General features: G+C 43.5%; 1 protein-coding gene across 1 annotated transcript; it reads right to left on the minus strand.

Annotated features, from left to right (window-relative positions):
• Positions 1-367: 367 nt before the first annotated feature.
• On the minus strand, positions 368-12,047 carry PNLDC1 (poly(A)-specific ribonuclease (PARN)-like domain containing 1). The gene is made up of 18 exons (XM_009579138.1): positions 11,998-12,047; positions 11,808-11,881; positions 10,825-10,858; positions 10,579-10,702; positions 9,763-9,851; positions 9,372-9,472; positions 7,958-8,037; positions 6,832-6,969; positions 5,823-5,892; positions 5,481-5,566; positions 5,198-5,253; positions 4,066-4,133; positions 3,124-3,177; positions 2,868-2,910; positions 1,943-2,042; positions 1,283-1,458; positions 1,013-1,111; positions 368-440 (listed from the first exon to the last, which is right to left on the minus strand). The coding sequence occupies exons 1-18, from the start codon at positions 12,045-12,047 to the stop codon at positions 368-370; spliced, it is 1,515 nt and encodes a 504-aa protein (XP_009577433.1).
• Between the last annotated feature and the right edge of the window lie 231 nt (positions 12,048-12,278).

The raw sequence follows: 12,278 nt of genomic DNA on the forward strand, positions 1-12,278 counted from the left end.
CTTTCATTTCATAACTTCCCGAACTTCATCAGAAATGTGTTTTATGCAGCAGCACAAGCACCAGGAACACACTGGGGTTATGAATAGCTGTGAAGAACCAACAGAGGATCAAAGTAAATTAGGCATTGAAAGAACCACCTCTCCCGCCTCAGGGGGGTACTATGCTTTAAACAGATTACAAAATACCACAAATTGGAAACTAACACTTCCTCTTTAAAAACACATTTCCAAGAAAGCAATTAAAAACACTATTCATAGCTTTTTTTCCCCCCTCACAGTTTATTGAATGAAATGAAACAAAACAAAACATAGACAAACACAAAAGAAAAGATCTGCATTCCTCATGTCTCATCTGTAAGGCAGTCCTTTAGAGTGAACAGCAAGGAGCTCCTCCGAGTACAAAGGCCACGAGAGACCACAGTGCCACAATACCAGAGACTCTAAAGGGCAAGAATAATAAAATGCTTTTAAGCTACTTGTATTTAAGGCTTAATTTTGTTCTTATTAAGCACTGAGATTCTTTTCCAAACTGTGTCAGGCCAGAAATTCACCCTTCATGAGCATTGCTGTCACTGCCTCACAAGAGGGGTGCACTTCGAATCTGGAATTCTCTCCTACTACCGAGCTTTCAACTCTGCTGTAGAAAAAACACATCCATCCCACACCTGGGAGACTCTGCCTCTCCCTCCTCAAGCTTATTAGAACTAGCACTACTGTAGCTCATTAAGATAACCCTCTGTCTTATGATAGCACATACACAGTTTTGTGCTATCCATGGGGTAACATTCCCCCATTAATCAGGATCAGGGTTAAAGTCCATTTGCCCAGGGCTGAAAGCCCACAAGTAGCCACCCAGAAGTCGGCAAGCGAACCTGCTTCTGAACCCCTTGTTCTCCTGAAGGGCTGGCAGAAGGACGTCGCAAAAGAGCGGCAGACTGCTGCTGTGACAGGGCCAGGCACCCTGAAAGGAATGCTTTTCCCCCTCCCCATTCCTGCGATTTCCGTAACTCACTGCAGCAGGCAGTTCACGTGCGGGGAGTGCCTCCAGTGGTGATAGATGGAAACCCGCAGATGAGGGTGATGCTTATAATCTTGCAGAACACGCCTGACACTGTAATGAGAGCGGATGTCACGAGCCGTGGCTGGCAGGCTGGTTACACCATCCCACAGTCTCCGACAGGAATCTCTTTATCTAAGAGTTGTCACAGCAGAGGGAGGGTGGGATGAAGACTTGGATCAAAGAGGATCAAGGGACAGGAAATGAAGACTTTCAGTCACTTACTGCTTAAATTTATTGGAGAGCAGAATGAACTGGTTCTTTGAAAGCCGTCTGACATCAAAGCGACAAAGAGCTTTAAACTCTTGGTAAATCTGCCTTTCATTCAGCCCTGGCCAGCCTCGGACATGGACAACCAAGAGAGGGGGATGTTGGCAGGGAGCATCTTCCCCAGAAAAATTCTGGAAAATGTACAATACTGAGGCATATCTGAGTTTGGAAATACTATGGAAGCACTACTAATATAATCAGAAAATATGCAAAACGTGACACATAAATAAGACAGGTTGTACAACACAGCTGTTGGTATAAAATGGTTTTTCTTTTGTCCCAAGATTCTTCTAAACATGAGTCATAAAAGCAAACTGTCACAATTATCATGGAGAAACCACCAGAGAAACAGCAAGCTCTCTTACAGAGCAGAGAGAATTAGGGCAACGTAAACTGCCTCATGCCATCTTACAAAATAACAATATTAAAACATTTCACAAAGCAGAAATTCAACTCGTGCCATTTTGAAAGGTCAATTGTGTCATTTTTATGATGGCAACTTCTGCTAAGGTAGGCCCAGGCACTGGTGGATTTTTCTCCTCTAACGAAGCCATCGACTAGGCTGCTGACCTACGCACCCCACAAATTGGTCACAGACCTGCAATTCATACGCACAATGCTTGAAACACCACCTCGGATGAAATTCACTTTGTTCAGATACTCAGCTAGCGCGGTGAGATACTGAGAGAAAGAAGGATCAGCCTCCACTGCATCACTACATCAGAAAACAAAATGGAACAAAGTTTTGTTGCTCCAGTGCTGCACTGCTGCACAGAGTCTCTGGAGCACAGAGCTCCTGAAGAAGCTCTTTAACTAGTGACAAAACAGGTATTTCAGATCTTGGACGAGAGGAAATGGCCTCAAGTTGCGCCAAGGGAGGTTTAGACTGGACATTAGGAAAAGCTTCTTTACTGCAAGAGTGGTCAGGCCTTGGAACAGGCTGCCCAGGGAAGTGGTGGAGTCACCATCCCTGGAAGTATTTAAAAGACGTGTAGATGAGGCGCTTAGGGACATGGTTTAGTGGGCATGGTGGTGCTGGGTTAACGGTTGGACTTGATGATCTTAGAGGTTTTTTCCAACCTTAATGATTCTATGATTCTACGATTCTACAGAAGTCGAAAAGCTGCAAGCAAAGGGGAAGGATTTGAACAGTTGCCTCCTAGGAACTTAACTGAAGGCACTGAATCACACAGATTTCAAAAATGGAAACTAATGGAAAATGATTTGACCGTTACCCAAGTGAACTGAACTTGAGAGAGCTTGTTCAAGGATAAAGGAGTCACAATGGCATTTCCCAACCTCTGAGCCATCGCATGGCCCCTGATTTCTTTTTTTAAATGTCAGCTTTGACATAAAGCTACTACTTTCAGATTTATAAAATAAAAATCTAATTAGAACAGTGACATTTCCAATAACACTTCCTCTTATCCAAAAGGAAGGCCAGCCTGCAAAACAAGTCAGCCAGAGCGAACCGATGACTGTTTTCCATAGGACCCATCCATGTAATGCAATTTTCAGTAAACATGTAAACATCACTCACTCTGTGGATCTGCACAGTAGCAAATGAGCTGACTTCAGAAGAACTAGAAGGAGGAATAATGAGGTAGCATTAGAACAAAGCTAAAGAAACATAACTAAACAAATGGAAGGCAAAAACTCACTGGAGTGCAGCTAAGTTACTAAGAGCAACAGACTGTATATAAACAAATATTTCTTAGCATCAAATAGAGCTACAGAGCAGGAAAGGAATTGCCAAGTCCCAACACAACTCAAGAACTGTTTAAGAAGCATTTTACCTGAACCACAGAGAAATGCATCATAGCCTGCCTCGTGAGGAGATTTCTTCTCAGCTGTAAGTGTCCAACAAAATCAAAAAGGAGTAAACACCTTTAGCATGCTGTGGAAACTGCACCACTGCAGAATCCTAACATTCGTAAGATCCACTGTTCTGTTATGGAGTTTTCCCGCCCCCCCCCTCCCCCCCAACCTCAGCTCTGCGTCCTTCCTCACCCTGAAACCTTTACACCCCATAGAAAGTCTATGCTTCTACCACGCATTTTAAAACGATACCAACAAAAAGGCAGCAGTTACACGAATGGCTAAAAAGCTTAGCGAGATGCACATTAGAAAAATTTAACTTTCATGAAGATCTAAAACAAATTGTGTTGTATACGTTATTGATGGTACGGGAACCATTTCAAAACACAGGAGGCCCTGCGCTGCAGGACACTGTGCTGCCAGGAGAAGCCAGGAAACGTCTGCCTCGCAGCCAGTATCACACCATGTACTGAACACAACCTCCTGCACACGCAGCACCGCTAACCCTGCACGTGAGGCACCGAGCTCCTGCTACTTTCTGGGACCTCCCTGCCATTAGCCCCCACTACTTTCCACTCTAGGACCACTGTTTCCCACCTCCCCTTGCCCCTTCCAAGGGCTACCGACTCTTCACAGCCCCAAGTCAGGCTCGGTTCGGCCCAACTTAGCGTAAATGCCGTTTGTGCTAGCAGCATGATGAAAACCTGCCCTGCATTACCCTTGGCAGCTAACAGGGACATACAGAACACATGACGTTTTGGGAGCCCAGGCTTTGGGTCTGGATAAAAATGTGTATCGGCAGCTCGGTGCAAATTCAGCAGACCCACGGGCACTCACTCATGCTTTGCATGTGGACGTCCACAGAGTAAAACAAAACCCTTTCTGGCTACCCGACTTTGAAGATTTGCTTAAGAACATACCGTATCTTGAGCAGTCACTTGCAAGAGCTATCACTGGGCACGTTGGATCTTTGGGATTTAGGTTGCTGCTGAAGACAAGTGGATGTATAAGATTTTTGTCTTTCCTCATTATGTTAGAGACAAGTTACTATTCTCTAGTGACCTGTGGCTTCATTTCAGAAAAAGCTACTGAAGACTTTAAAAGGAACTTCAGTAGTATTCTATGAAAAGGCAGAGATGCTTAGCTGAATAATATCTACCAGTTTTCTTCCTGAAAACTAACTCCTAAATACTTCCTCAGTCTCTTCCCCCAATCAAACCTTCTAAGCAGCAAGTCTGCTCTAATTGCACACAAAAAACGTGAACAGAACTAAAAATCAATGGAAAACTCCAAGGAAAGGGCTTGACTAGATAAATTCTATTTGAATGGGGAACTCTGGAGACAGATTAATAAACAGATACCCATGGAATGACTGAAATAAAAGAAAGAACAAAGCAGCATAAAAACTCGTGACAATCTGCAGTCTGAAATTGCTAAAACAAACACAAAACCCAGAATCCCAGTACTGTTTTTATAAGAACTAATTTCGCATCTCCTTCTTGGGAGTAGCGGGTGAGGGGAAAGAGGCAAAATTTTCCTTTTCTTAGCAAAATTGACATGAAAACAATTTATACACAAAAGTGTAAAAAACAGAACTCTTCTACCACATCATGGCTAAGCTCATGAGATACGGTATCTACTCATGTGCTCCATTTGAACCTTGTATCTAGTTACTGCTTCGGGCTCAGTGCAGCTCTTTCTTGGGAGCTGGCATTTGAAATTAGGGTGTATTTTCACCGAGAACTGAAACTCACTCATTTCTATAACATGACATAAGCAACGTACAACTCTAAAGTTGTATGTAAGGCTGTCTGCAAGCCAAACTTGTGACCAATGAAGTAATGGTGGTACAATATGAGAAGTGACTTAGAACAAATAATTTACTGCACAGTTACTTTATACGAAAGATGAGCAAATCTTTTGCTCTTAAATTTAGAAAGACAAGAAACCAGCTGAAAAACATTTGGGAGGAGGGAAAGTATGAACATGTGAAATGACTGACTTTGAAATATCTTTCCCAAGAAAACAAAGGGATTGCTGAAGGCTTTTTACCTGCACAAAACCGCATACACCTCCAAAAGATTAGATACTCGAGGAAACGGACATTTCTATAAAAGAAGAACATGTTAGAAAACCAACCAAGACAGACCTTATGGTAAGTGAGCTCATTTACTGGTACTGCTGATTCATTAAATGAGATCTAAAATCAGAATGTCTCAGGGTAACACTGATAACTGGTCACAGTTCTGTAACCACAGGGCACTGAGGAAAGATATCCTCTCTTTCGGGTGAAAGACAAGCTTTAACTTTAAACAAAAAGACCTTTGCATCTCACCTTCCAGATGGATTTTGCTACAGTCTTGGTGTCTATGAGGACAGGAAACAGGTTGTGAATGTTCCTTTTAAACTCCTCATAGCTTTCTGAAGGCAAAACACATGTGGAGAAAGACATCGTAAAACTGAGGAAAAGCTAACGGTATTTCAAATGAATAAGAAAGAGAGGTGAAGTCAGAGGAACGATGCACCGCTCCAGCAGTTAGAGCTCAGAAGAGGCAACTAGCACTGCTGCTTGCTAAGCACTGTGGGTGGCTGGGGTGGCAAATGATCACTGTACTTACTGTCCCACTCCCGTTGCAAAGGCAGCAGCCTGGGGACAGCAGCTATGTACAGCATTTACCTGGAAGGGGCTTGTAGAACTTGTCATGAAGATGCATGAGGTCCATAAGCATGTTGTGTCCCACCAGGGGCTATGGGAAGAATATAAACATAACAGCCCATTGGAGCATGTGTTTGAAGAGAGCTCAAAGATAACCAATTTTAGGCATGCTCAACAGCTGGAATCCTTTCCTCCGGTGGACAGCACCCACACACACTCACCCAAAAGTCATTCAGGCTGCAAAGCTCACAGGAGGACTACTGCTTTCAGGAAATCAGTCTTGTGGACTCTCTGAGGAGGGTATTTTTTTCAGCAGCATTCTAGTTTGAGTGGACCTAAAGAGCTAGGTGGATTCTCAGTTCAGCTGAACACTGGTAAAATCTTCCAGCCATCAGATTTATAAGCTCACTCACAAGGGGAGGGACAGCCTTTGCCTGCACATCACCCACAGTCTTCTGAAGCTGAAATTCATTCAATAATCTGCATACAGAACATAGGAATTTCCACACATAATCAGACCAATGGTCCACATGGTCCAATAAACTGGTCTGTCACATGCTGAAAAGCATAACCTGCCCAAAAGGCAAGAATCTGCTCAGCTTGCTTAGATGGTGACTCATGCTGTGTAACGCAAGGATTTTCAACATTGCAGACTCCTGCATTTTCTTAAGTAATATAAGAAACACATTCCAGAACATGTTCTGGCTCCCTCTCCCCTGGCTGCACTTGGTTTGCAGGAGTAATAGAAAAGTAACACAGGGAAATCTAGTGTTTGGATCCATAATTCTGAGCATGCCTTGGGAGTGGGACGTGGTCCGTAAGAAGATGTAATGTTTAACACTCATTTCTTCCAACCATGACTGCAATCTAAGAATTCATCTCAGTTTTACCGACAACTAAACAGGATGATCACAGTGAATGAGTTGAGTCATTTAATACAAATTACTACTTTATCTTTTATCATCCCTCTACATCCAGTGTAGCAAATCAAAAAGAGATGAAAAATGAGAGTACGGATGAGGCATTTTACCTTCTTGGCTTTAACAAGTGTCTGGAAGAGGTTGGTGAAGCCCCGGGCAGACAGGAGAATGAGCTCCTTCTGGCAGTAGTCATAAGGAGAGTTCTCCAGAAGCCGACGATGTTGTGGGCTCACTTTTTTCACCATTACCTGAAAAGAACAGTCATTGGGTATCTCAGCCTCCCATGCTAGTTGTATGTACATTGCTTACTGGGGTTCAGTAATGCTGGGGACGATTTCAGCTTCTAGGCTATGAAGGATGGAGAAATAGTGCACCCCCTGGGACCTCAGGACTGTCTCACTTTTCTTCCATATGGAGACTAGTGCTCCAGTAACAAAAGAGACCTGCTCTAAGGGTGTTTTATTAATGCTTCTCTCGTTAAGAGGATGGTTCCTCCCACAGTTTTTTTGGAGCACAAATGAACGTAATTCAATTTAACTTGACTCCAACATGGTAAGTTCATGGCACCAAAAAAAGAAAACAAACAGCAATCACTGAGTCCCCAAAGGCTATGCTTCAGGTGAGAAGGCTGGGTAAGTATGTCACTCTGTTGACACTGGTTATCAGACCAAAATAGTACTAATGGAAAAAAAAGATTTCTGAAATCTACTTCTAAGCAACTGACTGGTATCATACTCATGTTTTGAGAAGTCCACATAGGTTTAATTCAGAAAATACTGCACCAAATGTAAAACAGCAATAGGAAATAGCAAAACAGCAAGCCATGTAACAGCCAGAGTAAAAGTCTTCAAAGCAACTACATGCAAAAGTCAAAGGAAAACCACAAAAAGATGCTAAAAACTGTACATTCTTGTGGAGGTATTGAAGGAGAGACCTAACAAAGTCTGGAGACACAGAGAGGGTCCCTCCAGAAGTGCCCAAAGGAAAAGCACTTCCAGCTCAAGGTATTTTGTGGCTACGGGACAAAAAGAAACCAAAGTTACTCAGTTTTCTGGATCCTTTTTCTTGGGATCCCACAATCAACACTTCCCAGAACATTCCTTTGTCATTGTCTTCTCCTCCTTCTGGACCCTATCATTAAAAGTACAAGCAACACTTCAGAGTCCCTGCAAGAATGTCAGTCCTATCTGCCTAGATAGAAACCCTCTTTTCAAAAGGTCCGCATTTCCGTCTCACCTTCTTGTCTCCAAGAGGCTGTGTCCAAACATTTTGGAGAGCTTGTCTCAGAACCAGCTGAACTTCAAACATCTGATAGCCTGGGGGGGGCAGGGGGAGGAAGGATAGTAAAAACTTCAGAGGTGCAGACAAGCCTATTTAGGAAAACATATATTTCTAGACAGAGGGACTGACCAGATGTTTCTCCCCCAGTGTACAGAAAATACTCCTGAATATATGATCTTGGTACATTACCATACATAATGACAGGAAAAAAAAAAAAAGAAAAAAACCAAAAAACAACAACAAAAAAGTCACAGTGAGAATTCCAGGAAAATAAGCTTTTGTGAGGAACAGAGGAAAGGAAAAAATTAACTGAAAAGAAGAGGGAGAAAGGCTACTACTATGAAAAAGACTGCCTGTGGTTTTGGAAGGTTTCAGAGCAACACACCCAGAAGCCCAGCACAGATGAGAGGTACCAATGGATTTTCCCCCACAGCTGATAAGAAAATTAACCCAGTCCTCTTCTGAACAGCATGCAAAAAGACACCTTAATCGGTCTTATGGCTTACTTAAATAAATGTCTGTCTTGTCACAGGTGCTCACCACTGCCAGCCCTATTAAAGTATCAGTATCATATCTACTACAGCTGACCTAGCAGATATAAAACACAGCACACCCCACCCCCTGTATTTCACACTCTGCAAAAAAGCATCAACAGACAAAGCCTTAAATACTTTCTGTCCTTCCTAACCTTTTCTGTACTTCTTCCCTTGACCTAAAGGATTAAGATTTAGTTTCTGCGAGCAAACGTACAAACTATTCTCTGCTACAATTCCCTATCCCTCAACTCCTCCAGAGCAGCACAGAAATTCCTCAGCTCTGCTGTAGTGCTCCCAAAAGGTAACACAGGTGGTAAGTGGCCTGTTTATCCCCACTGGCATATATATGTGTCTCCGTGGGGCTCCTTGTTGCTCCATATGAGAAGGAACAAACTCTGAAAGGAGACCCACCTTTCCCTTCTCCAAGGGGAAGAAAACAAAAACCAGATCACCCAGGATTTAAAACAGGTCAAAAGTTATCCTGATCCAGAGCAACTACAAATTCTCCAGTTGCTGCTCTGAAGCAGCACAAAATGGAAGTGGGTTACCACAAAGCATGCTCCAAGCACCTAGACATCCACTTCCACTACAAAAAGACCCACCACCCCAACGGAGCAGAAAAGCAGGGTCCAGAGATGAATGCCTGACAGGAACTGAAGCGTAGACAGGGGGAAAAGAGTTGTAAAGGCAGGATGGCCACAGATGCTTTCACTCTCAAGAGAGCAGTTTAACAGAACAGGCAGCAAAGGACAGTAAAAGCCCCAGAGGTTCAGGAGAAGTGATGAAGCCACTCAGAGCCCACAGGTGCCTAAGGGAGGCACCCTGTTTCATACCACTCAGATCCTGCAGAACCATAGTCTCCTCTTCCTCGGCTGCAGCTATCCAACAGGTCACTTCATCAATAGCTTTCTTCAGCACATCCCTGTCCAAGGCACTAAAGCAGGATTAGGGGAGAGGCAGAGCGTGAGAAAAAGCTCTTTACAGAGGGAGCCTTGTGCCTTGCTTGTGGGAATGCAAAAGCATCACTTCCCAACATTCACCCAACTCTCCAGATTGCATCCTGTGATCCCAGTCTTCCTTCAGACAGACCACAGCATGCTGGAACAGCTGGCAGCGAGGCATTCAGACCAACAGGCTTTAGTATTTCCACAAAATGTGATCTGAGTGAAGGTGAGCTGTCAATACAGTCAGTACTGAGGATCCACCTCTCTGAATAGCGCTCACCTGCTGACTTTCCAGCTACCCGCTAAGAGATGCTGGCTAAGGATCTCCTCCTGTACCTCATTCATGTATGGGATTCCATCTTTGAGGAACTGAGGGGGGAAAAAAATGCCAGGTTGGTTAGTCTCCCCTGGACTTTCCTGCAGCAAATTAGAGAACAGCAGGTTAACCAGGTCCAAAACCAGCATATACTTAGAAGATGCTGGTGTTTCTCATTCTCAGAATATCCTCTTCAGAAATACAAACTGTAGGTAACCCAAGATGCATTCTTACATAAAGGAAGACGTGTTTATGTATGGAAGAAAGAAAAGGATTTTTATCAACTGTAATCAATTTTTTTTGCTCTGCTTTTACCTTTCCTTTAATGAGATACTTCAAGTGTGCTTCAAGATATCACGATGCTTCCTGTCCAAAGTTGCTAAACAGTGCTCTTACATGGTGACATAGGCTGAATTTTACGGGAAATATGGCAATACATAAGATGCAGGTAAGCTGAGACTTCCCCACCTTCATGGCTAGTCAAGACCCCCACTGGGGTCTGTTTAGTAGCTCCTCTTCTCAGCTCACCAGAGACAGGTTTTCTTTTTTTGAGGTAGGGAAATCTGTCTTAGGCTGACAAAGATGTGGTTATTGCCTTTACGGCAGTTCAGAAAAACCAGCACTCACTCTCCCTGTTGATACCGAACCACACGATGCATTCATACTTCAGCAAGATGCTATTTACCCTAGAAACGTAGCATTTACGGATATTAATCCTAATTTCTCTTATAATTGCATAGACTTCCTCTGTTCTAGATTTCTGGCAGAGAGATTACATACCTTATTATAATCGAAGCCATAAGAAGACAGGAACTGAATGCTAGATGCAGAGAGGGTGAATTCGACATCCGTAACTCCCAATGTTGAGGGAAAGAGAAAAAAGTTGTATGAATGCACCACATACCTACAATGAAAAGAAAAATCTCTCTAGAAGATAATTACAAGAAATAACTCCTCCCAGAGAATTCTGCATAAAATCTCAACTGCACTGTCTTCATTATAACAGGAAACTGCTTTTTTACTTACTTGTTTGAATTTTCATTTGAGAATATCGCCAGCCCTGCAAGAGAGAGAAACCTCCGTTGAAATGGCGATGTTTAGCTGGACGTCTACAGATACTGTGACAATTAGATACAGGATGTAGAGATCCCCTGATGGAGTACGTGTTTTCCATTCGCTAATGCCACAGTGCAAATCTTAACAGCAACTGCCAGGCCACTCGCCAGCTCCCCGAGAGCTGAACAGGGACGAGCTTTCAGCGCTAAGAGGGAAAAGGGGTCAAGTCTGATTACACAGCCAATAGACTGAGCAACGGGCGAGGAGAGGAGAGTTGGTGATGAAAATCTCCAACTACGCATACACAGGTCTGTGGGTCCAACTACGCTACAAAAGCATTTGGAAGCAGCTAGGCACCAGAGAAGACCAAAACATGTTTTTTACTACTTAGGTTCTTTTTTTTCTATTAATCCCTAAAAAGCACATTACGATCTTAAATAGCCTAAGGCTTTGAACATATTTTAAACAGTTTTGGAGCTGGTTTCTTGACCTCTAACTGGTTCTTAAGTGTCACCCTCCACCACCACCACCGGCCCTTTCTTGTGTTGATTTTTTAATTATTTTAGGAATATCAGAAATACTAGCCTTCATTTTCCTCTGATAGTCCCCTTACTCATACACTATATCAAATGACACAGCCTTGAATAGGAGCTGCTGTCACCTACTTCTTGCTTGCATCCTCTGTTTTAAAAGCCCTGTATTTGTACCCACAATCTTTAAATATGAACAACTTTAGACCAGAAAAAAGTATATGACTTTTGTATGTTTAAAATATTAAGAAGTTGATAGTATTAAACATGGTGGGGCAGGGGGCAACCCACCACAGCAAACAAATGTCTCTGTAACGAGTGAATTAAGACCAGAGCTACCTGCAGGGCCCGCCAACTGGCAGAAGGCCAGTGACCACTAAGACCTCGGGAGATCATTTTCTGCTGTGTCGGAACAGCACTTACCAAGCTGAGTGACAGTGAAGCGCTGAACGCTCCGCCTGGCCTTCAGGTACCGCTCCACAGGGGAATCAAACAGGCTATGAACAAAACCAGAGTTGGGGGGAGTGGAAACAAGAAGGTTCGCAAGGCACAGGCTGTTCTCACAGAGCTAGAGCAGCAAGTCTCCCTCTCATTTCAAGTCGAACAGCTTTACCTGGGCTCGTTATTTTGTGGGAACGTTGAATGTAAGCCAGTAAATTCCATATCAAGGGCTGTTGAAGTGGAAAGAACATAAAAAAATCTGAAATATGAAGCACGCATTTCACCAACATCAGGCCAAGGATCTCTGAAACGCCTCTCTTCACCGTAACCTCTGTGTTAAACCCACCGGCAGCAAGCTCAAGAGAAAAGGCAACCGACTGCTGTGGAAGTGCAGCCTCCTGGGCCCCCACCCCTGCGGCAGGATGAGGAACGGAAAGGCGCTCCCCCCACGCC

Source organism: Fulmarus glacialis, unplaced genomic scaffold (genome assembly GCF_000690835.1).
Source record: "Fulmarus glacialis isolate BGI_N327 unplaced genomic scaffold, ASM69083v1 scaffold3366, whole genome shotgun sequence".
Lineage (NCBI taxonomy): Eukaryota > Metazoa > Chordata > Aves > Procellariiformes > Procellariidae > Fulmarus > Fulmarus glacialis.

Coding starts and splice junctions, on each gene's coding strand:
- PNLDC1 (XM_009579138.1), bottom strand. CDS start 12,047: ATGGAATTTACTGGCTTACATTCAACGTTCCCACAAAATAACGAGCCC. Junction 6,970..7,957: donor AGCCTCTTGGAGACAAGAAG/GTGAGACGGAAA, acceptor TGTTCTTTTCAG/GTAATGGTGAAAAAAGTGAG. Junction 5,254..5,480: donor TAGCAAAATCCATCTGGAAG/GTGAGATGCAAA, acceptor CTTCTTTTATAG/AAATGTCCGTTTCCTCGAGT.